The sequence below is a fragment of the Camelus bactrianus genome, chromosome 4 (genome assembly GCF_048773025.1).
Source record: "Camelus bactrianus isolate YW-2024 breed Bactrian camel chromosome 4, ASM4877302v1, whole genome shotgun sequence".
Taxonomy (NCBI): domain Eukaryota; kingdom Metazoa; phylum Chordata; class Mammalia; order Artiodactyla; family Camelidae; genus Camelus; species Camelus bactrianus.
In genome coordinates, this window is record NC_133542.1 from 60,598,864 (window position 1) to 60,625,560 (window position 26,697).

General features: G+C 45.4%; 1 protein-coding gene and 1 long non-coding RNA gene across 13 annotated transcripts in view; one reads left to right on the forward strand and one right to left on the reverse strand.

The window, feature by feature from the left end:
- The window catches only part of LOC123617448 (uncharacterized), an 88,324-nt gene that overhangs the window by 12,074 nt on the left and 49,553 nt on the right, over positions 1 to 26,697 (forward strand). Inside the window, exons 2-3 of the long non-coding RNA XR_006725578.2 lie at positions 162 to 277; positions 708 to 850. This is a non-coding gene — a long non-coding RNA (uncharacterized LOC123617448). The remainder of the gene's footprint in view (positions 1 to 161; positions 278 to 707; positions 851 to 26,697) is intronic.
- TNC (tenascin C) overlaps positions 24,858 to 26,697 on the reverse strand; it is a 91,053-nt gene continuing 89,213 nt past the window's right edge. For all 12 annotated transcript variants that reach the window (XM_074362088.1, XM_074362091.1, XM_074362089.1 and 9 more), the window contains one exon: positions 24,858 to 25,564. In XM_074362088.1, the coding sequence (XP_074218189.1) occupies positions 25,454 to 25,564 (111 nt within the window). In that variant the 3' untranslated portion in view covers positions 24,858 to 25,453. The remainder of the gene's footprint in view (positions 25,565 to 26,697) is intronic.

Here is a 26,697-nt window from a genome sequence, read left to right on the forward strand (position 1 = left end):
TTTGCCTCTTTGAACCAAATCAGAGGAGACTGGGTGGTAAACTAGCTGGGTCTGCCCAGGCTGTAGTCAGTATTTACTTCTTCTTGGCCGTCTGTATCTTTTCCTCACTTTGGGCAACACTAATCAGATTGTCTTTCTTTCTGGAAATGAACCTGCTTCAGTGATAGAAGTTCCTGATGTCCTGCCTTCCTGAAACCAAAAGATGGACTTCCAGAACTTGGAATCCCAAGCAAAAGAGATAAAGATGGAAAAACAGTTGGAGTATATTCATTTCAAGGTATGGTCAGAACTATTGGTTATTTCCTGCTACTTAGAACCCTGGGACTGCCCACTTTCTGGGTTTTTTTCACACTTGGTTTTTTTAGTCTTCTCTTAGATTCTGTGAACCAGACTCACAGAGCTTCTATTCTTTCTTCCTGGATGCCTTTTACTTAGTGCCTTCTCCCCCCTCCCCATCCCGCTACCTCCTCCTCCCCTCCCCTCCCTCGGCCCTCAGCACCCTGCTCTTCACTGGAAGCTCTACCTAGCAGTCAGGTGATAGGAGTTTCTGTTCCAGGCAGTTGCCCCTATGTCTGTGCCTCTTCCCAACCCCACCCTCTAGACTGCAAACTCCTAGAGGGATCTGGTTCATTTTAGGGTTTCTTAGCGCCTAGCATGGTGGTTAGCATGTGGGGTTTCTCATGTGCCTTTGCTGTGGTTGTATATAGGTGCATCAAGGTGCTGGGGACTATCACAGAACAGACAAAGCAGAAGACAAGACTCTTGTCCTTGGAGAGATTCCTGACCATGTCTCCAGACCATTTCTCAGGATCCCACCAGCTGGACAGACTTGATAAGACCTTATTCTTCAGTAAGTCCTGGTTTATGGAGCCACCCCCCACTCTGTGTCACAACACATTCTTACCACTCTCACCTCTTCCCCTTCCTCCCCCTCCTCTCCTTCCTCCTCCTTCTTTCTTGTCCTCATTACCTTTTTCTTAATCATCATCATCATTACCATCATCATCATTGTTAGCTCATATTGAATATTTACTATGTGCCAGGCCTATTCTAAGTGTTATCAAAAAGGATAAACCTCTTGCCCAAGATTAATTTCATTGCAAGGTTAGGACTCAAACTCAAGTCAGTTTGACCCCAAACCTGTGTTCTTGACCCCTTCCTCTCTCAGCCATAGAGGCTCGGGGAGGATGGAGAACTGCTCTAGCCATTCTCCACCTTAACATCCCTCCATGAACTGGACTCTGCAATGTCCACTGTGGTGCACGTGGGTGCACGCGGAGCCGTCGTCCTACAGACCCACGCTTCCCTTCATCTGCACGGAGCCGTCCCTCACACCCACCTGTCTCTACTCTGCTTCACTCATCTGAGGTTCTGGTCCTGCCACATCTTGGTGTACCAGTTATGCGCCGTGCTGATGCCTCTGCCATCCATTCTCTCCACCTGAAATGCCTCCCCTATCCACCTGTGCAAATCATATTCTTCACTTAAGACCCATGTCGAGTGTGGAGGCATGGCATCTGATTTGCCCCTCTCTCCAGACCTCAGCTCCTTCTTCTCTAAATCTCCACAGCACCTCTGTCTTCTTAGGGTCTTAAGGAAGCAGCCTGGGGTGGGGAGGAGATAGGAAACCAAGGCTTTAGAGACAGACACACTCTGTGAAATCCCTTTTCAGCCTCTCCCTAGCTTTATGAATAATTTTGGCAAGTTACTTAGCCTTTCAGAGTCTCTTAGTATCTGTAAGAAGGAGATAATAGTGACACCATTGGCTGTTATCATTTCTGTCTAGTCTGCTAGGGTACTCATGGCCCCGTAGTAACTTCCTGGCCTCCTGCTATCTGAGTCCCCCAGCGGCTGGTGGGCAGCACCCTAGACATGAATATCTGCCCCATATAGGATGGAAATTCTACCTCAGCAGCCTTGCCACTGGTTTATACTGGTAGGTCAGATAAAGGGCATTTCAGACTGTGTGGAGAAGTGGAGGATGTATGCACGTACAGAAGGAAAATAACCTCATTCTAGTTTTGGAATTGCCTCTTACTCGTCGTGTGATTCCATCAAGTCTCTGCCCCTCTCTGTCTCAATTTCCGTCTGTAAAATGTGATAGTGGGACTCAGTCCCTAAGCAGCGTCCACCTGGATCAGCTCTTAGGGTCTGTAACTCTGTCTCAGGGGAGTCAGCTTGGCTTTGGATGCTCCCCGGTGTTGGGGGGTGTGAATTATTAGTGGTGGATCATCCTGCACTAGAGGAGTCCAGGATGTGTGTGTGTGAGGGTGTGTGTGTGTGTATAGGAGTCGGGGGTTTGGGACCAATCCAGGGGACTGCTAGGAGGATGTGTGACATCAGCCTAGAAAAAGCTGCTGGGAACTCAGCACCACTTGGAATTCTTGAAGACACCCCAGATGGTCTTTATGGACGACCCTAAAGTCAAGCAGTTGGCATTCACTGAGCACCGGCTGTGCGCCCATGTGACGCTGGTAGGAGCTTTACGCTTCCAGCTGTGTTTTTACATGGACGGTGGAGTTCCTCGCACACTCTGCCTTGGGGTGTAGCACCAGCGGTGGTCCAAAGAGCCTCTTTTGTTTTATTTTTAGTTTATTAGTTTTATTTTCTTCCCTGCACCCTCAGTCCCCTCTCCTGCTCTCCCCCGGCTCCGTCATAGAGATATGTGTATATTTTTTAAATGTGTAGTGTTTACAGTGAATGTGTAAGCTTTTGATTTACCTGTATGATGCCATCTTATATGTCTTACTCAGTTTCTTCTTCCTTCACTCAATATTTTACTTTAAGACTCTGTCCACTTCAGTGGATGTGCTTGTAGTTGACATTTCCAACTGCTACGTAGCCTCTCGGTGTGGACCGCTTATACTTCCTGTTCTGCTAGGGATGATAAGTGTATTGCCTCCAAGTCCCAGAAGCAGTGATGCAGGTCTTGTCTGCTAGGGTACTCACTGCTTTTTTCCTAGTGCTTTTTTTTTAAATTTTATAACTTAAAAATATTTTTATTTAAAAAATCAGGAATTAGAAGATGTTTGGTAACCTTTGACTCTCTAGTGCTTTGTAAAGGCAGACACTTGGTGCTCATAGAGAGCACTTTAGGTGCTGCATAGCGTAACTGTTAGCAACATGGAGTTACAGACTGTATTGCATCACAAATGTCCTGTCGGTTTGGTGCTAGTAAGACATTGCTAGCCCTCTTTGTTCACCAAATTTACCATTTTAAATAGGTCAGGAGCAGGCTTCAGGCTAACATTTGCAGGCAGCACACTCTAGCTGAAATTTAATTACATTGGAAATCCAATTAAAATGTAATTTAATAAAATCTATTTATTTAAATGTTTCCTTCTATTTTTAATAAGCAACCTGATTTTCTACTTAAAGAAGTCACATTGCATATATAATATAATCTAAATGTTGCTGGTTATACAAACATCATTATTATATATTCCATTAAGAAAGAAAAATAATTGTACTGATTAACTATCATACACCACTGAGTATAAGAAGCATGCTGCTTTCAGGATGTTAAAATATGAACAAACATGCATCTATTTCTGTTTCCTTTACCAAATAAAGTTATTTAAGTAAAGAGGAGGGTTGATTTAATGGAAGAAAAACAGTAAATAAATGACAATTCTGGTGAGTTTGGTAGAAATGAAGGTGCTAGTACAGGAGTGACTGGAGTTTGGGAAACACGGAAGTATCTCATGTGGGTGGTCCTCAGACCATGCGCTGTAAGAGAGGGTGGTTCTTCCTGCTTGGCAGGCAGAGAGGAGAAGTGGTCTTCCCCAGGCCACAAGGCTAAGAGTAAATTTATATTCAGGCAGGTATGTCCCAAGTCCCTGCTTTCAAGCCCTCAGAGTCCATTAGACTTGTGACCTAATTCCAGCTTGGCTTCTCTCCTGCCTGTCCTTTCTGAGAGGCCTTGACGAGTGCCCAGAACATGGCCTATTTCCTTCCAATCATGAGCCCTTCAGAGCACCTGAATGCTTTCATGTTAGCAACCGCTAACACTCCCACCTGAGTATGAATTGCTGTGGTCTGGTACCTTTCTCACCATGGCTACGTTATCAACAGAGAAGGCAAATGATGATGAGTGGACATTTCTGGTACTTAGGCATCCACTAAGGGATGCATATTGAGGACAGAGACTATTCTAGTGATAGTGGTGATAGCAGTAGTAGCAGTAATGCTTTGTTAGTTATAAGTGTTATTTTCATTTTTATTTTTATTTGATCCTGGCCACCATCATGAGTAGACGTTATCTCCATTTTACAGGTGGAAAAATTTACAATGTTAATTTGTCCAAAATCACACAATTAATAATTGGTAAAACTGTAAGTAGATCTGTGAAGGCACTGCTTTTCTGTCTTTTTTTGTATATATATATTTTATTGAAGTATAGTCAGTTTACAATGTTGTATCAATTTCTGGTGTACAGCATAATGCTTCAGTCATACATGAACATACATATATTTGTTTTCATATTCCTTTTCACCGTAAGTTACTACAGTATACTGAATATAGTTACCTGTACTATACAGTATAAACCTGTTGTTTATCTATTTTATATATATGTGTGTGTGTGTGTGTATATATATATATATATATGTATATATATATATATATATATATATATATATATATACATATATATATATATATATATTAGTGTCTGCAAATCTCGAACTCTCAATTTATCCCTTCCCATCCCCTTTCCCCCCTGGTAACTATAAGTTTGTTTTCTATGTCTATGAGTCTATTTCTGTTTTATAAATAAGTTCATTTGTCTTTTTTTTTTTTAGATTCCACATATAAGTGATATATGTTATTTTTCTTTCTCTTTCTGGCTTACTTCACTTAGAATGACAATCTCTATGTCCATCCATGTTGCTGCAAATGGAATTATTTTATTCTTTTTTATGGCTGAGTAGTATTCCATTGTATAAATATACCACAGCTTCTTTATCCAGTCATCTGTTGATGGACATTTAGGTTGTTTGCCTGCCTTTCTCTTTTTTTAATTAAACTTTTATTTTGAGATAATTGTAGATTCACTACTGTTAGAAATAATACAGAGAGATCCAAGAGATCTGGGTGTATTACTGGATTGATGATCACTTTCCCCCATTGGGGACATCTTGTGAAATTGTCTCACCATATCACAACAGGGTGCTGACACTGATGGAATCAAGATGCAGAGCATTTCCATGGATCTGTCCCCTGGTGCTGCCCTTTTGCAGTCACATCCACCTCCGTTTCCTACACCCCATCCCATTCCTGACTCCTGCCAACCACTCATTTGTTCTCCATTTACATACTTTTGTTACTGCAAAGATGTTACCTATATGTCATTACACAGTATGTAACATTTTGAAATTGTTGTTTTCATTCAGCTTAATTCTCTGGGGGTTCATGCGCGTCATTCAGTGTGTCAATAGTTTGTTCCTCCTACTTCTGAGAAGTGTTCCATGGTTTGTCCATTCACCTGTTGAAGGTCATCTTGGTTGTTTCCAGTTCTTAGCTATTACAAATAAGGCTTCTGTGAACAACCTTGCTCAGGTTTTTGTGTGAACATAAGTCTTCATTTCTCTGGAATAAATGCCTGAGAATGTGATTACTGGATTGTCGGGCAGTTGCGTGTTTGTTTTACGAGAAACTGCCAGACTGTTTTCTGGAGTGGCTGTACTCTTACATCTCTCACCAGCAGTGTATGAATGACCCCATTTATCTGCATCCTCATTAACATTTGGTTTTGATTAATTTTTATTTTGGCTAATGTAACAGATGTGCAGTTATATGTCACTGTAGTTTTGATTTACTTTTCCCTTATGGCTAATGGTGTTGAATGTCTTTTACGTGCTTGGCTGCCATCTGTATATCCTCCTTGTTGAAACTTTGCTGCTTTTTTTCCCCCAAGTACCCTTCCATTTTCCCCAAATATTCTTTCTTCTAAAAAATTAAAATTTGTATTGAGGTAATTGTAGATTCATATGCAATTGTTAGAAATAATACAGAAATCAATAATAATGAAATGAAGAACTCTGAAAGGGGGCAAAAGATTTGAATAGACATTTCTTTAAAGAAAATACACAAATGGCCAATAAGCACATGAAAAGATGGGCGACCTCATTAACCATCAGAGAAATACAAATTAAAACCACAATGAGATATCATTCCACACCCAGTAGGATGTTACAATTAAAAAAGAGAGAAAATGACAAGTGTTTGTGAGAAAATGGAGGAATTGGAACCTTCACACACTGCTAGTGGGAATGTAACATGGTGTAACTTTTTGGAAAACAGTCTGGCAGTTTGTAAAAAGGTTAAATGTAGAGTTAGAATATGATTTAGCAATTCCATTCCTAGGTGTACACTTAAGAGAATTGAAAACATATGTCCACACAAAAACTTGTACATGAATATTCATAGTAACATTATCCATAATAGCCAAAAAGTGGAAACAATCCAAATGCCCATCAAATGATGAATAGGTAATAAAATGTGGTATATCCATACAATGGGGTAGTGTTCATCAATAAAAAGAAATGACATATTGATACATGCTGCAATAAATGCTAAGTGAAAGAAGCCAGTCACAAAGGACCACCTATTGTATGATTTCAGTTATGTTATATGATTTCAGTTATATGAAATATCCAAATCTATAGAGACAGAAAGTAGATTAGCAGTTTCCTAGGGCTCGGGATATAGAGGGATTGGGGGAGTAATAGGTAAAAGATGCAGAGTTTCTTTTTTTGGATAATTAAAATATTCTAAAGCTGTGGTAATGAATGCACAGCTCTGAATATACTAAAAGCTATTGCATCATACACTTCACGTGAGTGAATGGTATGTTACATGAATCGTATCTCAATAAACTTTTTTTTTTTAAATAATACCAAGAGATTCTGCATACCCTTTACCCAGTTTCCCTCAATGGTAATATTTTACAAAAGTATAGTATAATAGAATATTGTTACCAGGATGTTGAGATTGATACAATCCACTGTGTTATTTAGATTTCCCCAAATTTACTTGTACTCATTTTTCTGTCTCTGTCTCTGTCTCTCTCTTTCTCATTCTCTCCATCTCTGTGCACGTGTGCATTTAGTTCTATACATTTTATCACAAATGTAGATTTCTGTATCCATCATCACAGTTAAGACACCAAACAGAATATTGCCTCTTTTAAAGCTCTGTTCACCCTAGAGTCTGTCTGAGGAGGAGCTCCAAAGACTTTTAGTTTGTCCTCACTATTATTAACCAGATGAGAGCAGCTGCCCCCCTTGCCTCCAAGCACGCTTCTCCTTGCTGTCAAAGGGCAGAAGTCACAGAGGAGCATGAATTCCCACCCACACTGGAGGGACGGGAGGTTGGGATTGCTGGCACCATTCATCTAGATTCTAGAATCACCCACACTTTTGAAAGAGTAGGAAATTTATCTTACCAAAAGGAGGAACATGATTTCTGGAAGGGGGATACGCCCCCGTGTCTCCGCTCCCGCTTTCTCCTCCCACCAATTTCGGAAGCGATCTCTCTAACTCCCAGGCCTGGTGGGTGACTTGTCAGCGCTTTCGGAGATCAGGTATCTGCTGGGTTGCCAGCAGCTAATGCTCTCAGGGAGAGGACTGGCAATGATTCATCTCTACTAATCCCTGTGTTTTCATCAACCTTGCTTCTGTGTAAGGGGACAGCCCCGGTCGCTCTTCCACATCATCATCACTTTGGTTTCTCTCAAATGTTTGCTCAGAAAAAGCCCAAGTTTGGCCCCAGTTCATTCTGGGCTTCCAGGGGAATTTCCCATCCTTCTTGAACTCCATGGGCGAAGTTGCTAGAACGTTTACTCCTTACCTGGCAAGGCAGAAGATGAAGCTGACTCTGGCACAGATTTTTCTGGGGGATCAAAGACAAACTTAGTTAGATCCCTTCATTTGGGACAAAAGATATGGGAAAAGTAGTCATTATCACTCTCTGTTTCTCAGCTATGATCCCACTGCCCCTAAATCACTGGTCCTACCACAGCTGACCACGTGCTAGTCTCAACTCTGCCCTCCACCTGGATCTTATAAACCAGCCATGACTTGGCCATCTAGCACTTCCCTGGTGTACGTCTATCCTTTACAACTCTAACTGTGGACCCTGAATGCTGACTTCATCATCTGGACCCTGCCTCTGCAAAACCTCAAACTCCAGCACTCATGATCCCAGTTAAACTTTGCATTGTGACTGGTGCTTGGTGGAGTCTCCAAAAATGAGTACTACTACTAAAGATAATAATAATATCTTGATTAGTTGAGCAACTTTGTGAGACTAATAGAAGCTCAGAGATGTGAAAAGACCTGTTCAATATCACATAGTGTAATGGCGATGAAAATTTGTAATAGCAAATTTAAACGTCTCCCCTTTAACTATGGTTTCCTTGTAGTCTCCTACCTCCTTCAAGTTCATTATCTCAGATGACAGGTACTTGTCTTCCCCTAATAAGGCCTTGAAAACAGGGCCTTTTAGAGGGAAAAAGGGCAGTGAGCAGGCTGGAGACCCAAGGAAGAGTTGATGTTGCAGCCTGAGTCTGAAGGCAGTCTGTTAGAGAACTCCCTCTTCCTTGAGGCCTTCAAATTATTAGATGAGGCCCACATACGTTATGGATGGCAATCTACTTTACTGTAGTCTACTGATTTAAATGTTAATCTCACTTAAAAAATATCTCCACGGCAAAATCTGGACATGCTTGATCAAATATCTGGGTACCATGGCTTAGCCAAATTGACACATAAAATTAACCATCACACCAGCGTAGGCTCTTATGGAAAGAAGACAAAGAGGGAAGAAGGAGAGGGGAGCCAGACTTCAGAAATATCTAGAGGTGGCAAGGCTGAGTGAGCCAGGGAGCGCCCAGACTTTGTCCAAAGCAGAGAGAGAGAGAGAAACACAGCAAACCTCAGGCTTCACTTGTTGCAGACTTCAGTTGCAAGCACTAGCAGGTCAGCCTGCAATTAAGTGGATCAAAGGTGTTATTTCTGACACCGACCTCCAACTGGCTTTGTGCCTCAGGGCTCCAGTGTTGCCCTTCCATCCTAAGCGTGCATAAACCACATCCAGGCATCGTCTTGAAGAGGCATTGGGGGTGGCAGGTGACCTTCATTTTAGAAATTGGACCTTATTCTCTTAGAGAAACTGAGAAGTTCTTAGAGGGTTTACTTAAATTACTGGCTCAAACTAAATATGTATTATATAAAATCTGAAGTCCACATTTTATGTACATGAGGAATTGAATTCACTAGAGAAAGCAATACATTTCAGGGTTGATGTGTGATTACATTTGTGGCCTTATTATATTAGTAAGTGGTGAATCCAGGGGTGAAAACTGGGTCTTCATTTCTTCAAAGTTTCATGCTGACTCCCAGACAGCGTCACCATGATTCACCGACAGTCTCCATGAGCCTCCTCCACCACTGACTAACTCCTGCCAGCCTTAGTTCTGCCCTCTGGCCGTGGCCTTCTGACTTCTACTCCAAGGTCAAGTTAGGCTAATGGAGGGAAGGACACTTTCATCATCCTATGTACAATGCATTGCTTTGCTTTAATTACTTTCACTTTGAGAAATTAAAAAAGTACAGACAGGTATAAAGAGTGGTATCAGACGCATTACCACCGTCCAAATTAACAAATGCTAAGGGTTTGTCATATTGTTTTTAGTTTTTCAGACATGAGTAAAACATCGCAGATGAAATCACTGTCCCCTTTGACCATTATCCCTAGACCCATTTTCTTCCTACCTTCCCCAGAAGCAGACTGGTTCATGAGTTTGCTGTATGTTCTAGTCCATTAAAAAATACCTTTATATATACGAACATACACATCCATGAAAAATACAAAGTATTTTGTGTGTGTTTTAAAATCTAATCAGATGGTACACAACTGTATGTATGTGTGTGTGTGTATATATATATATATATATATATATATATATATATAAATTTGATAACTGCACTTTTCATTCAATCTTAATGAGACTACATATTAATGATTCTAGTTACCTGTCTGCTACATTTTATTTACTCTCCTGTTGATGGGCATTATTTTTTTTTTCCTAATTTAAAAAGTTATAGCCGGATTTCAGTGGATATCTCTGTCTGGTTGTCCTCTTTTATCTGTGCTTTTCCTTTCTGTGGTTTTGCCTTCTGCAGCTTCAGACACCTGTGTTCATTGATGGGTCCAAAAAAATATTAAATGGAGAATTCTAGAAATAAACAATTGATAAGTTTTAAATTACAGGCCATTCTGCTGGAAGCTTGCGCCGTCCTGCTTCATTTCCCCTTTGTCCAGTGTATCCTACCCATTAGTCACTTAGCAGCCATCCTGGTTATCAGATCGACTTTTGTGGTGTCTCCATGCTTGTGTTCAAGTCACCCTTATTTTACTTAATAATGGCCCCACAATGAGAGCAGTGATGCTGGAGAAACATGGTATATATAGAGTTTGGTACTACCCGCGGTGTCAGGCATCCACTGGGGGTCTTGGAGTGGATCCCCCCACATAAGGGAGGACTGCTGTACGTGTTCGCTTGGACACACATGTTTGTGTCTCTGTGGTGTGCTTCTGCAAGTGGAATGCTGGCTTTCTTGTACGTGTAGGAGGTAGTTCTCACCCTAGGGGATCAGTAACCTGTGTGTGTCTGTCTTTCCACCTCGTCGCTGAATTCCTTGAGGTTGGGGGCTGTGCTTTATTCATCTCTGTATTGCCAGCGCCTGACACATAACATGGAGATAAATGAATAGATACACGAATGAATGAAATGCTCCATCCCTCCCCCTGCTTTCCCAAACCAGCTCCCTTCCTCACCCTAGCATGACGAGAGTACAGGGAAGTCCCTGCCACAGCTCACAAGGTGTTTTACTCCGATTATCTCATGTAATTACCACAACTTTCTGAGATACACCATTGTACAAGTGACAAAGCAGAGGCTTAGAAATGTGAAGTGAATTCCTGCCGTCACAGTCAGTTGGAGTAAAGGAGAGATCTGAACCCAGGTCTGTCCAGATCCAGAGCCTGCAGCCTGTCCATCCTCCCGCTGCTTCTCCAACAGTGGAATCTGCTGATGTGGGACCGATCTGGTCTTTGCCTTCATAAACAGGACATCAGCTTCTACAGCTCTCTCCACTTCAATGAGGTTTTTTTTCCCTGAGAGTCTGGGGAAATCACCTTCATTAATTATCCCACAGCTTTGACTAATTAACCTACATCCTTCTCTCTCAAGCCTTGAGTATACATATTAGGATCTTAAAATGTTAGCGGGATGCTTTTGTATCAGTGAGGCTAACCCCATAATTCCCATAATAATGGGAAAGCTTGACCAAGGAGCCGAGGAAATGTGCTCAGAGTGACACAGCGAATGAGAAGCCAAGCTCAAGACAGTACTGGGTCTCCTGTGAGTGGGTCTGGTGCCTTTTGATCTGGCCTTTGGGTTATCTGATGGGGCAGGCTCCTCTCTGACAGGGAGGAGAGCTGCGAGGTATATGGCTTTTGCTGTCTAACTGATTTCAGGGGCAATGAAGAAGGGCATGGGGGCAAGAACTGGAGGCAGGAACCAATATCACAGAAGCCAGACAACATGCATTCAGTGAAGTCCAGCTTGGTAAGGACCAGATGGAAGGATAAGTGATGCTGAGTCCGCTGGACTGAAGTCAGAGGAGAGAGCCGTCTTGACTGCATGGGACCATATTGGCCAGGGCTGGCTAACTGTGGCAGCAAACAACCCCTTAGGCTCTGTGTCAGAACGCTATACACGTTTATAGTTGCTCACACAGCCAGTGCTCCTGGTGGGTTTGATGTCTGCTCTATGGGGTTGTTTGGGGAGTCAGAGTCCTCAAGAGTCCATCTGCAGACTCTGCCCTCTTCAGTCCACAGCCTGCAAAGTCAGGGTCCAAGGTGAATAGGGAGACTGGTGAGTCGAGGCCAGTCAGGGGTAGAGATTGGGCTAGAGAGGGCATTCCTGGCTCCATGGCCCGCGGCTATTTCTGCCACACTGTCCTGTCTCTCAGCATCCCTGCTCCTGTTTGCTCCTCTTGTAAGCGGGAATCACACAGCCTACTCTGCCCATCCTCAACATTGTGATTTCAAGCCCTGAATGTGTTTTATAAATGGGCATGTGTGCCCTGCAGATATAAGCTTGGCTGTGGTTTCTTTTCTAAGCGGCAAAGAACTAAGTATCCCACTCACCCTGGCCTAGAGTTTTTTTCATTCAGGCCCTGAAAGTAGATGACAAGTGTGAGGCACGCTCCTCTTGGATGGAAAGACAGCCACAGCGTGACCGCTTTGGACCCGGTCACTGCCGCTGTGAGTCTGAGGCACAGGGAGCATCTCTCCCCAGGCGGCGCGGTGAACCCCTGCTGTGTGGGCGCTTTGCCTCTGGGCATCAGTGCCTGCCTCTCCCAGCGCCTCCCACCTGCAGCCATCAAGCTCACAGCAGCAGGGTCAGTGGTTGACCTTGAGCCTGGGCAGCAGCGCCACGGGACCCTGGCGGGGTAGTTGCTTGGCCAGAGCATGGGATTTGGAATCCAGTAAGTGGATTCAGGTCTTGGTTCTAGTGCTGAGTGGGCTCCCTTTCCTCGTCTGTTCAGTGGGGAGAATGCCTCACACGGCTGTTCTGAGAGCTAAGTGAGCTCATTATGAAAACTGCTGAGCAGACTGAGCATAGGCAGCAGTCAGGAAAGCTGCGGTTGTCTTTGTGCCATGTCCAACGTGCTAGAGATACGAGTTCTGGGCACTAGTATATGAGTTGAGTCAGAACTTTACCTTGTGGCTTCCCTGATGGCCCCATTTCGATAAGCAGACTTTTGCCTCAGTGTCCCCTCCCTGCCTGTCCCAATTCCTTCCCCGAATCTTAGAGGGCTTAGCAGAGGATCCAGTCAGGCCGGACCTCCAGCCACCTGAGGGCCTGTTGGCTGGATTCCCAGGCTGGGCTCCACCATCTTGACCCCCAGGCAGTGCAGTCTAAAACCTAAAGCTTTTCTGTGGCCCGTTCATGGTCTGGCTCATATTGACCTCAAGGACCTGATCTCATATAGCCCTCCTGATTTTCACTGTAACCGTTATGAGCTTCCACCTCAGCTCATCAGGCCGAAAGCAGAGCCTGAGGCAAGAGCTTGCAGATGATCCCAGGGTGCAGGAGTGAGGGTGTGGGCACGGTGAGACCGGGAGAAGGGAAGGACCATATGTGCTCTGGTATTCAGTTCTTGCTGTGGGTGGCTGTGGCTCCGCTCCATCCCTCAGGGGCTCCTGTGAGAAGGCATGGTAAACGAGCCTCGGAATTGTCCTGTTGCAGGAGAGGAGCCTGAACATTCATCCAGGGCTCCTGTCCCTCACTGGTTGAGGGGTCCCAGGGAGGTCCCACCTCCCACTTTGAAAATGTTCCTGGGTTAGATCTGAGTGGGCTTTCCAGGCTCTGAAGAAAGCCCTGAGGCAGAGAGGTGGAGAGGCTTAGAGGCATGTGCTTGAAGGACCGCTTGTCTGCTGCAGCTGCACTGATGGCAGAGATGATGCTGGATACAGGAAGTGTCTGCCAGAGCCATTTCATTCAGCAAGGTGCTTCCCAGTTGGGCCCTTTCGCACTGGCTGTGCTCTGGGTCCCACTGAGGGTCTAGGTTTAAATGTTACCTTCTCAAAAGGGGCTTTCCTGTCATCCTAACTGAAGGAGCCTGCCTGTGGTTGCTCCATCCCATGGTATTTTTCTTTCCATGATCCTTCTCTGACAGCCTGGCCAGTGTAACTTAAAATTTACCAGCTTGTTCATGTGTCTGAGTGACGGGATAAGTTCAAATAAGACTTGCAGCAGGCTTGGGTAGGGGTCGTTATAGAAAAATAGGGGTCAAACGTCCCTGGTCCAGGGAGTGGATGTCAAAGGAGTGCTAAAGCTTTGGCTGATGATCAGGTTTGGGTAGAAGATGTCAGAGTCAGGCACAGCAGGCAAGGGAAGGACCAGGCAGTAGGAAGTGGGGCTCAGGAGGAGACCAGAGGTCCAGTGTTATTTCTGCAGACAATGTCGGGCCGGCAGGAAGCTCTTTTGGGAATGGACAAAATGCGCTTCCTGGTCCTGCTTTGCCATTTAAAGAGCACTTTCCTGTATTTGAGTTTCTTTCCCTCAGTGTGGCCATACTGATGATGTCATTCAAGGTTGGGAAAAGTGACGACTTGTATACACATGTCAGTGAAGTTACATTTCTATCCTGTAGATTATCTCAAAACCCTGAAGACATAGGGATTCTAAGACCTGTAGAGAGTGTCTTTTTGAATCTTGGTCCACAGGAGAAGCAGCTTGCAGTGGTCCCTAGAATTCTGGAGACTCTGGGATGTGGAACAGCAGGGCACTGCCTCCCCTTGACCCTAGATTCCTGAGCCGCAGATGAGAGCAGCTGCTTCTCCACAGACCCGCTCAGCAGGACCAGCTCGCCTGAACACGGTGTGAGTCACAGACTGTGGTCAGGAGCTGGGGCTGGAAGTGTTCTTTTCACAATGACCTCACGATCCCTGTCTCAGTTCACCACACTGGGGAGAGCCTGCAGAACGGCAAGTCTGCCGTGTCAGCCGAGAAGACGTCAGGGTCCATGCCCTCACGCCGTGTGGATCTTTTTCCCTTCTGACCCAGTTACAACAGTCTCTTGGTTTTCATTGTTTCTACAGCCAGGGTCTGCAGTTCCTGAGAGTGAAACCTGAATGGTAGAGGGAAAATACACTCCTTATCGTTAAAATCAGTGTCCTAACCGTGTGGGCTGGCTCCATCACCAGCATTTGCAGTGTATTGATTATACAGTTGACTCTTGAACAACAGGAATTTGAACTGTGCGGGCCTATGTATATGTAGAAGTTTTTCAAACGTGAACTCTAGTACAGCCGGGTCCGTGGTTGACTGAATCTGCAGACGTGGAGCCTCAGACATGGAGGGCTGGCTGTAAAGTTATACCTGGATTTTTGACTGGGGGGAGGTTGGTGCCCCGACCTCTGCATTGTTCAAGGGTCACAGTCATCTTCATGGTTCCCAGATGATGAGGTTTTAGGTTAAAGTGTTCCATTTTGATCCTAACTGTGTTAAATAAAGCACCTCCTCAGAAGTGTAATTTTGAAGTTACCTAACCTTTCTATGCCTCAGTTTCCTTCTCTGTATAATGGGCATACCGGTATTACTTACCTCCCAGGATTTTTGTGATGATTACATGAGTTTCTACATGGGAAGCACTTACAACAGTGCTTGGCATCCATCCAGAGCTATTTTAAGTGTTCGATATTATTATTTTTTAGCATCATCACTCATTTAAAGATGGTTACATCTGAGGGAAAGAAATCAGGTATTGCTTTCAAACTAGGGGGCCCACACTGGGAATCTGTGTATGTTTCATATTTTAATGATCTTCTATCTTACTTTTCTACAGAAATTTTTAAAGTGGTTTATGGATTAAACAGAAGCAAAATTTAATCATTAGGATGGAAAAGAGAACAGGGACCAGTGGAAAGATCTGGAAGGAATAGATTATGCCCCAGACCTGAGCTGTGATGGCAGTGAATTTGTCTTTACTTTCCTTGCAGTTAAGGTAGTGAGGGAACATGCGGGGTGGCATATGTTTCATTCCTGATCACAGCATCCAATGTGGGTCCATTTGCAGAAGTAAACTCATTGGGGTCAGGGAGTGGGGACCAGACACAATAGAAATTTATTATATGGTTCCTTTAAGAATAAATGATTCTCTGAGTAGAGTTTACTGTGTTTATATATCCTGTTTTAATAATGGAAAAACCATAAAATGTGTGAATCTTATGTGAATCCCCTGGAAGACCTGGGGACTCTGCTTTGTGGAGCTGAAATACCAAGTTAGAAATCAGAGTGTAAACGGAAGACACATACGAATGTTAGCTGCCTCTCACAGTTAGAAGAGAGGCACTTAAATTTTAGATTGCCTTCCCTCCCTCTGCCCCAAACTCTTCTGTGGAGCAGCTACCTGAACCCAAGACACCTGAACTCACCTGTCTGCTTTCTCCTAAATTAACCTAGAGCATTCATATCAGTTCCACCTACAGATCAGCCAAGGCAAATGTTTACCGGGTGAACAAATGTTACTACGTGAAATACGGTTCTAGGGACTAGGAGGATGATACCATTTACTGGGCGCAAATCTGTGTCTCTAGGACACTCTCTAGGGCACTTTATACACATTATTGCATTTATTGCAATCATTTGGTGTAGCTATTATTATTTCTGATTTAAGATGAAAGCACTTGTGGCTCAGAGAAGTTGTGTAACTTAATGAAGGTCACACAGCTAATTCTGTAGCAGAGCCAGAGCTTGAAACCAATTGATTCTTTCATTGATTTAGGATATGTCTATCTTCCTTACCAGATGCTGCTGATACAGAGTTTGTTAAGAGATGATTCCTGTCCCCACCACACCTACTTTCTGGTTGGGGAGGCAGTTTTCTACCTCCTTCCCTAGTGGTCTTGTTATGATCGATCTTAAGCCTTAGTATTGTATGCTGTACATGAAGCCATTTAAATTCCATTTGAATGCTCTCAGTTATTTAGGTTGAGTGCAGAAGAAAGGATGAAGTGGTGTCTGAGATAGGGAGCTGAATGATAATATGATCTCTTTTTTTACACTTAAGATCTTCTTTATGGAGACTGTGACTTTGAGCAAGCCTCCTGTAACTTCCCAAGAGAAGTTTAGACAGTGAAATTTGGCCTTGAGCAATCTCTTGTAGCCAATATCCTGGCCCAGGAGGCAGTGAGAGTCTCTGGCAGTAGGTCATGGTTGGGGTTGCAGATTTCTTTTTCTGTAAGGAGCTTGCTTCGCAGAAATGAATGAAACTAGATTTTTTTAGGAGGTTCATGATGTTGCCATCTTGCAAATATGGGTCCTCCTCAGGGTGTTCCCTGGAGGAGGGGTTCTGTCTGTGCAGAGAGACAATCAACACTCTCTTTTTATTACCTCTCGTGTAAAGGGCCACCTTCTTCTTAAGAGTAATATCTGTGTTTCATGCTGTCTCAGCTGTTTCATGATAGCCCTTCCTTTTGTTGTATTTGGGGCTCCGGCTGGACACTGGAAATCTGGAGTAGAAACATTTTAGACACCTTGGATGAAACAAGTAACTGAACCAGAGGTGCAGAGTAAGTCCATTTGGGCCTGGAAGGGACACTACACCACTATTTAGTGTCTGAACTACCACGAAGCCCCAGGATCCCTCCAGTATCAGGTGCTCACTGCTTCTGTGGCTGCCTATTCTCTGGATGGCTTTGCTCGTTAGAATTTCTCTTCTTATTTGAGTGCCAGTTGTCCCCATGTAGACTTCACCATTGGACCCTAGTTCTTCCCTCTGCCTCCCAACAGATAAATCTGTTCTCTCCTTTCCATGACAGACCTTCAGAGATTTTGAGACAGAGATTACATCCCTGCTTATTATTCCATTTCCCTCTCTCTAAAGAGGTGGGGTTTCTAGTCGTCTCACTATCTTGATTGTCTAAGTATGTACCATTCTAAGAATGACAAATATGTTAAAACATCTATAAGATATACTGAAGCATCTATTAATTGAGGGCAACCCTCTTTTCAGATAAGCCTGGGTGTGACCTCACAGTCCTTCCCAATAATTTCCAGGCAACTATTATAAATGTATTTCTTAAAAAAGAAATCTTAATTGTATAGCTGCTGTGTTCACGCGCTACGCTCTGTGAATGGGCACACAGAACAGCCCATGCCCTCGTGGAGTTTGTAGCCTGCTCTGACGCTAACCCCGTGTTGCACTGAGTTGGAAGCTCTTTGCTGCCTTGAACTGGGCTTTTGGGTGGAGATAGACGCCTTTTCAGACCTGACTCTGGTGCTGCCTGAAGGGTATCCAGGTGGAATGTGGTCTTCTGTCTCCACTGAGCTGGGTCTCCTGTGCTCCTCTCTCTCAAATTCCTTTCACACTCCTGGGGTCTGCTCCACTCTCTCCTCTGCTAATTGCTTAGAAGGCCTTGATTGCGGGGAAAACACACACACACACACACACACTCTCTCTCTCTCTCTCTCTCTCTCTCTCTCTCTCTCTCTCTCTCTCTCTCTCTCTCTCTCTCTCTCTCTCTCTCTCTCCAGGCCTCATTTTGCACTGGACTAGTGGCAGTTCTGGAGAAGCTTTTGAACCCATAACTAGGTAAATCCAGTTTAGTGATGTTTCTGCCATAACTGGAAATTTGTCTCCCTTCTCTTTCTATTATTTTAGTAACCTTTTAAAGTTAATGCTTGTAAATAAAAGGCTTGAGAGATCAGATGCATTTTCCACTTCCCATCAATCTTTGAGAAGTGATGGTCCACTGTGTGCCGAGGCGGTGGGGCCTCTGTCCAGAATTGGGGGGATGCGCTCCAAGAGACAATGTGTGTGGAAGGTCTCCAGAGGAGTGATTTTATTTGGGCATATATTATGCTCTGTCTTTGAAATGACTGATATCTATGGTGTTGTTTTTTTTTTTTCTTTCCCCTTTAAATGTCCTATTGGATTTCTCCCTCCCTGGCTATGAGACAGTGTTAGCCCATAGCTTGTTCCTCCCTGGGAGAGGCTGTTGTCTGGGGCTCTTGATAGAGCAGCACCTTTCCTGTTGCTTTAAATCCTACCATTAGGTTCTGATCGGTCAAGATAATGATATGGCTGGACAGGAACTGAATCTGAGTCCATACTGACTACGTGGCCACTTTGGGAAAATCACTTTGTTTCTGAGTTTGCTTCTGTTTAAAATAATGAGCTGGGAACAAAGTCAACATTCAGTGAATTGACTAGGAAAATAAGGTGAGGCCAGTAGGGACCGTTCACCTCTCCTCCAGGTCTGGTCACATGCTCAGTCAACATGGAGTGATTGAAAAACGACAGAGCAGGCTCCATTCTAGGTGCTGGAGACGCAGCAGAGGGGAGACGCACATAAAGCCCCCCTCCTCACAAAGCTTGATTTCTCGAAAACATGGACACACTTAAGTAAACTGGTAGTGTGTCCAGTGGCAATATGTCCATGGAGAAAAGTAAAGAGTACTGGGGATGGGGGGCCGTGTGTGCATGTGTGATTGTGCACGTGAGTGTTTACGCAGTAGGTGAGGGAAAGCCTCCTTGAGGAGGTGACATTGAGAGGCCGCCTGCAGGAAGTGAGCGAGTGAGCCCTGCATGGAGTGGGGAAGGGGGAGCAGTGGGGGAGAGAGCATTCCAGGCCAAGGGTCTGCAGTGGGAGGGTGCTTGCTGGGCTTGAATAACAGTCGGGAGGCCACTGTGCCTAGAGCATCATGAGAGAGAGGTCGAAGAAGGGAAGCATCAGGGCTTCCAAGGCCACTGTCACATCGGGCTTTGCTCTAAGCCTGAGGCAAGCTTTGGAAGGAGGGCTTTGAGCAGCAGAATGAGATGACAGGACTTGGTGTTTCAGGAGATCACTCTGTACCTCTTTGGGGTATAGACTGGCTCGGGGAGGCAAGCCCTGCAGACAGAGGGCCCTTGACTTCATTTTCAGAGCTACCCACACTCCTCAGGATTATGTGGAGGGACTGTCGTCTAAAGCAGGCTTTAGAGGTTACGGGAAAGTATAACAGCAGCAACTAAAGGCAACGGGAACGCGTCCCCGTTTCTGGACCCACCTCCCTCTGCAGTGGAGTGATGCAGTGAGGAAGGAGGTCAGGAGTCTTGTCGCTGAGGGGCCAGGGGCAAGCCAAAGGAACAAGCACTGGCAGTAGGAAACGTGTGAACTCGGCCTTCGCAGGTGGCAGTAGGGGTTTAGTACACAAAGGAAAATTAGTGATGGGACATCAGTACAAGACCAGAGAAGGGGGAGGTCCTTGCCAGCTCTCTGCAGAATCTGAGTGGGGACTGGACATGTCCCCACGCGCCTGTCCTCCCCAGCCCCCCCCGCAGTGTACAAGAGGTGCTGAGCAAGAGGGTTTGTGGTTGTTGACGGGAGGTTTTGTGTAGCAAAGGGGAAGTCAAAAACAGAAGAGGCTCCTGCCACCCCCTGCCGTCTCGGGCTAGGTGTGAGCCACTCCTGGAAAGAGGGGTTTGAGTGCCATGAAATTGTTTCCTGAAAGTGTCTGTGAGCCCGGGGAGCCCTTGGCAGCACCGCATCAACGCAGCCTTACTGTGCTCTCCTAAAGCCGGGGGAGGCTGCCATCTACTGGTTGACTTCAGTATTTCACCCACATGCTCCGCTTTGGACAAAAGTCTTTGCAACGTTAGAGAGACCTGTGTTGGCATTTTCTCCAGGCCAGGCGCTGCCTGTTTTCTCTTTTAACTCATACCAAATTTTCATGAGCGTCAGTCCTCTTCATTCCCACTTTTAGGGATGCTTAGAAAAATTAAGTGACTAGACTGAGATCATTTAGTAATTGGAAAATTTGGAATTCAAGTTCAGCTCTGACTACACACACAATTACTTTAAAGCAGTTGTTATGATCACATTGGCTTTGCAGACTATAAGTGTTCAGAGGGAACTGGCAAATGGCAGGTGTTCGTGTGTGCTGAGTGGAGGAATGAATAAAGGAACAGAAGTGCAGGTGGGTGCTCCTCAAGGCTCTGCCGTCCAAGGGGTCAGCAAACCTAGGCTTTAGTACTGACTCTAACACTTCAAGCCTAGTGAACTTGGGGAAATCATCTCACTGCTCTGAAACACAGCTTCTTTACCTGTAACTGCAAATGTACTGGCTTAATGTGGGAGCTACTTATTTTGACTGTGTGTGTCTTCCTTCCATAACACATTGAAATCTATTTTCCAGTCTTGATAGGATTGGAGTGATTCTCAAGAGGACAGCTTTTCCCTGCTTCCTTTCCAAGCTCTAAATTCCTTTGCAGGGCTCTCTGGGGATGGAGGAGGATGCGGGAGTGAGCCCTCTGCTGGCAACTCATATCGAACACCAGCCCAAATCCTGGCAAGATGCACCCAGGCGAGGCTGAGGACGGGGTGGAGGGGCAGATGCCTTTCTGCTGCAGAAGTGAGCTTCCCCAAGGGCGATGCTGGCTATGTCACTGCTGGCGTAAGTGCCTTCAGCACTCTCAGCTGCGCTCAGAGGATACAAAGCCTTTGAGGCAAGGCCTGCACCAGCTTCACCCTTGGCATCCAGCCTCAGCTCCCCCCCCCCACCTCTCCCACATCATCAGAGTTCTCATTCTAGTGAGAGTAACCCCAGGGGAGCCTCCCCGAGTCTCTCACCCACCCCACCCAAATTCTGAAGCGCAGCACCCTATGGCTGTAGGACCCTGCAGTCCTCCCAGTTCCTGGAGCTAATGGGCCATGAGCCCAGCTCCCCACATCCCTAGTTAGGCTGGCTTACTTGAAATGACAGGGAAAATTCCCTGTAGGGATTGAGGGTAGCTCAGGAACAGGGGTGTAGACATAGAGCAACTCCCTGGGACCCCATGTCCTGTGGGTTTTACCTTCTAAACATCTCTCAGAGCCATATACTCTACCTCCAGGACCATACTTCTGCAAGCTCCGTCGCCTTTCACCCAGACTCCTGCAGGGACCTCTTTACAGCTCTCTCCTGTCTGTATCTTCTGGCTCAAATACAGACCGCAACAGAAAGATGGTTTAAAAAAAACAGACATGACTATAATACTCCTCTGCTTAAAATTCCTTATTAGCTTCCTACTGTGTTTAGGAAAAAGATCAAAATCCTTATTCTGGACCAAAAGAAGCTACAGAACCAGGTTGCTGTTACCACTGTAGCTTCCGTTGCTCCTGGCTTTCTTCCTGAGCAGCCTGGCAGCTCAGGGCTTATAGAAATGCTCTGCTCTCTGCCTCTCCTACATCCCTCACTGGTTAGCACCTACTTACTGTTTAAATCACGTTTCCCCTGCCCTTCCTTAGAGAAGCCTTCCTGGTCAGGTCCCTGTTAGATGTTCTCCTAGTGTCTTGTATCTGCTTCCAAAGAATGCCCTAGTTTGCAATTATACATTCGCTTGTGTGATATGAATGTGTGACTCACATTGGCATCCTCTCCCTGGCATGGAGGCTGCGTGAGGGCAGAGCCCACGGTTATTTTGTTCACTCAGTGCTGGGCACATAGGGCTTACCCAGTACTGATTTATAAGTGAAAAGGGAAGTGAGAACCCCGGGAGAAGAGAACCAGTCAGCACAGCCCACAAGGAGCGCCCCCTGGATACCCTGGAGTTGGTGAGGTGGGAAGGAGGATGGCTTGGGTGGGGCAAGCCGGTAAGAGGAGAAGGTGGGAGGGATTGTAGTCCCAAAGGATGGGGCTGTGTGGACAGATACTGTGATGGTGGTTGTGGGGAAGCGGGCCTCAGAGGCTCTTCGGTTTGCATCCCTTGCTGAAGGTTGAAACTCTCTCTGCAGGTATCCAGTGGGCAGAGCTCAAGTTATGTGCCTGTGCTCCGGCCACCATGGGGAGGAGGAAAGAATGTTCTCCCCAGTGGCTTTCATGGTGGGAGGCAGGGTCCTCACCCACTGGGAGAGTCTCCAAAACTAGAAAGGAGTTTGGATGCTGGGAAGCCATTAAATGACGAATGTCCACTACACGGGGAGAGAGGTGCTAGTAGGGGTAAGGCAGGCAGGCAGCTGTAACAGCGGTACCGAGGGCCCGGGTATCCCCCAGAGTGGGCGTGCCTGTTAGGGTCTCTGAGGGGAGTTTAAGTAGAGGGACTGTTTCCAGCGATGCGGGCAGGCCGGAAGAGGACCACGAGGGCTAGCTTGGTTCCTCAGGTCTAGTACCAGCTGATGTGCAGAGGCCTCCCCTAGGCCTGGAGGGGCAGGTGGGAGGAGCAGTTACCTGGAACCTGGAGAGAGTTGTGTGGAGACAGCCAGTTGACAGGCGCTGTGACTCTTATGAGGAAACCTCACTCAACGTGATGGCCAGCCTGCCATGGTGCTATAGGGATGGAGCTGGGAAACAAGTACCCTGACTGACTCCACCACCCCATCTGCACCCGTCTCCTCCATTCAGTGTCCACGTGCTGCCCATTTAGATACCAACTGGAAGCCAGAGGGCATCAGAGCCCACTGGTCGAATTCACACAGGGTAGCCATAAAGATACAGAGCGGGGAGAAGGGGGAGAGCCCGCGGGGGAGGGGTAAAGGGGAAACCAGACACCCTGGAAACTAATTTACAGTGGAGAGCTATGGAGTGTGTCATGGGGTTGGAAGTGGACTTGGACTTTGAGGTGGCGTAGAGTTTTGGGAGGCCTTTCAAGATGGAGGAGTGTGCTTGAACAAAGCCACAGAGCCAGCCATTGAAAGGTGTATGTGAGAAATACTGAACTCACACTTCTGACCAGAACTTGGGTAGTGTAGGCAATCGGAAACCTGCCGTGGAGGTTTTGAATGCCATGGCCTCGGGCCTTTTGCCTATCAGGTCCCCACGTGGAGGCATCTACAGTCTTCCAAACGCCATGATTTTAAGGATTCTTGTTTGATGTGGTTTCTTCACCAAGGGAATTTGATTCTTGTGTGGCTTCCAGGGGATGCCTCAGCAGCTTATTATATCTGTCTTCCTCTGGAGGGGGTAGGTTGGGGTTCAGGAAATCCTGAGTCAGCAGCCAGGAGAGGGTTAAGCCTCCCATGTAAGGCTTGGTTGTTACAGGGAGCCCGTTTGTTTGGGTTTACACAGCAAGGCGAGTGTTGCTATGGCTGGATTGCAAGCAACAAGTCTTATGATCTGGAACAGCAAATTGTGTATATAACATGACAGCATTTATTAAAGCAAGATAAACTCTGCGGCACAGAATCTGGCTGGAGCCATAGATTCCTCTGATCCTCGCTTCGGAGCCATCACATTCCATTTGAGTGAGGCCGATCAGCCCAGACATTTTCATTAAATAAGTCGATTTGTTGAAAATCCCTAAGAGAATGAACTGAGAATTGCTCCCGCTCCATCCTTGTTTTAAAAGAGAAATGTATATATAATGTGTGATTCTGACTCACAGTCACTGAGTGTAAACAGATCTGCTTTTCTGGGTGGTGAGTTCCCTCCATCACTACATGTGTTCAGGCCTGAGTGGGCAACACAGGGGGCATCGAGTAAAGTAGAAGGAGATGTTCCTAATATTCTTTTTAATTCCAAGACTTCAGGATTGTAGAGCCTGATGAAAGATCTAGGTAACTTCCCCACACCCCTCATTCTGCAATCTGTACTCTGTCACCATGACACAGTATCCTCAAGGAAGGAGAGATTTTCATCAGGAGCTTGGGGAAGAGCAAGGACACTGGGGCCAGAAGGCCTGAGTTTGAGCCCTGGTTCTGTTATTAATTGGGTAAGTAGCCACGGGCAAGTCAGTGCACTCCTGTGAACCCCAGTCCACTATCTATAAAGTGGTAGTAGTGATGGCCAACTCACGAGCACTTAGTATCTGCCAGGCACCATGCGGGGGCGCCTCATGGGGATGCTGTCATTTATTTTCCACAGAAATGCTAGGGAATTAAGAAGTGTGAGTGTCTTCACTTTACTGATGAGGAAACAGAGGCACGGAGAGGTCAGGGAGCTAAGGAATGGAGGAGCCAAGATTTGAACTCAGGCAGTCTGCCTCTGGAGGTTTTAACCCTTGTTGGATAACAGTTGTCACCTCATCCATATCATAGAATTTTTAGGAGATTGCATTAGGAAGTGGGCATAAAAACAGCTTTTAAACCATAAACTGTTAGCCCTGGAAATGTTGAGCAGAAAGCTGAATCTTAAGTTATAAGCTTTCCCCAAACTTGTTCATCTTTGTTCAGAGATGGTTTTTTCCTCTCCCAGCCTGTAGTCTCCCTTTTCCCACTTGACCAGCATCCCCCCGATCTCTCCCTTCCAACATTCCTTCCTTTGTTCAAATACACTGGTTTTGATGGAATTTAGGCTCAACAATTAAAGGAGAACCAGCAGACAAATTTAAAAGTACTTGTGCTTTTATTAAAAAAAAAAAATCAGGTACTGTCCAGATGTGTTTTGGAAAGGAAGATCTCTTTAAAAATTCTTAGTTTACAACATCATCATTATTATTATATTAATAATATTAATCATATCCTTAAAATTGAAATAGTATTGCCTTTCTGAAATGTAAAAAAAGGGACGGATTCAAGACGCACATTGAATCATTGCTAACAAAAATAATGATAATTAATTATACAGCTTTGTGTACAATACAGCTGGTTCTAAAACAAACTACCACTGTACAGCCTACCCGCTCCCATTCCCAGAGCCACCCAAGAGAAGGAAAGTCATTGTGATGCTGTCACTGGAAGATTTTTGCTGAATCAGAATAGAAGCCTGTTGGACACTGTGGTCTTTGGTGTGAAGGAAGTATCGCAGAGTGGGTGAGGCCGGTGCTGCTGCCACTGGCCCCGACGATCCATGGTCACCTTGAACTCCTGCCAAATGCCCAGGTGTGGCTTGATGGTCGGACTGGTTGCATCGATGCTTTGGTAAAACTATTTTCTTTCTCTGGGCCCTACTCCTCTGTCACCCAGTTGTCCCTGGAATTTATGCCCGTTTGCGCCTGCCTTCAAGATTTCGGAAGTTGCTGGGTCTCACCTTCATTTCAGCAAATTGGATTGAATATTCGTGGCCCTTCCAGTGGAACCAGTTAACACCCTGTGAAAAAGAGGAGATCTCTAAATTGGTTTCCATTACGCGAGGTGGTCGCTGACCGTGACTCTTCAGTTGATGGGACAAAACGAGTTCTGTTTCAGCTTGACCATTTGGTATTTCACAGGAGTCTCTTGCCTGTCTGTCTGCTGATCTGTGTAGTGAAAACTTTCAAAGGGGCTGACTGAATTGGACTTGTTTTTTTTTAACTTCAGGCAGAAGTAACCTGAGTTTGCATTGAGCTTTGATCTGAAGCAAATCAGGTCATGATTGGAGGTTACAGAGTTGAGTAGCTATATGCAGGGGGGTCTATAACTCTCAGGATTCCTACGGAGTGTATTAATTGGGGTTTGTATGGAATGGCAGGAGGAACATAGTTGGACACGAGTTTTGCAACCTGATGTATAAGGTTAAATCTTAGTACTCTTACTTTATGGGTAGATGGTCATGAATAAGTTATCAAAACATTTGAGCCCTCAGGTTCACTATTATTTTCTTAAGGTCTAATAATGCTAAACTTGAAAGGATACTGTGAAGACTAAATGAATCTGTAAAGGAGCTATCACAGCGCTGGACACATCGTAGGTGTTCAGTAAATATTACTTCCCCAGTCTCAAGTAGGGAGAAATGTCCTTGGAATTTTGGCCAAAATTTTCCTCAAGAAAAGACTATTTAAAAAAAAAAAAAAGAAGAGACAAGACTATTTATTTCTGGGCTTCCTAGTTCCATGTTTGGGTTTTTAGCAAAGTCTATGATGTTAGAACCTGTCCACTGAATCCCTCAGCCCCCTTGTCCTACTAGGGGTGGGGGTCAGCTTCAGAGGGTCCTCCTCTGAGGCCTCCACCCCGTGTGCTGAGCCCCCTTCTCTTTAAGCTTTGTGGGGCTGTGAGGGAATGTGTCCGTGGAGAAGTTAATGGCTGGTGCAATGAGGGGAAAAGTAGACGTTCTATTTAATTCTAATTTTTTTGGCATTGACTGATACTGGGCAGTCTCTGGATTTGAGAACAGCTGACTTACCTCATAGGCAAGTGTGTTTGTAATTACTCAGGCTGATCCTTGTGCTGCCCTCCTCTGTCCCTGTTCTTCCCTCTGCTAGAGGTTCAGAGCTGGAAGCAAGCCCTCCTTGTACCGAGGTGGAA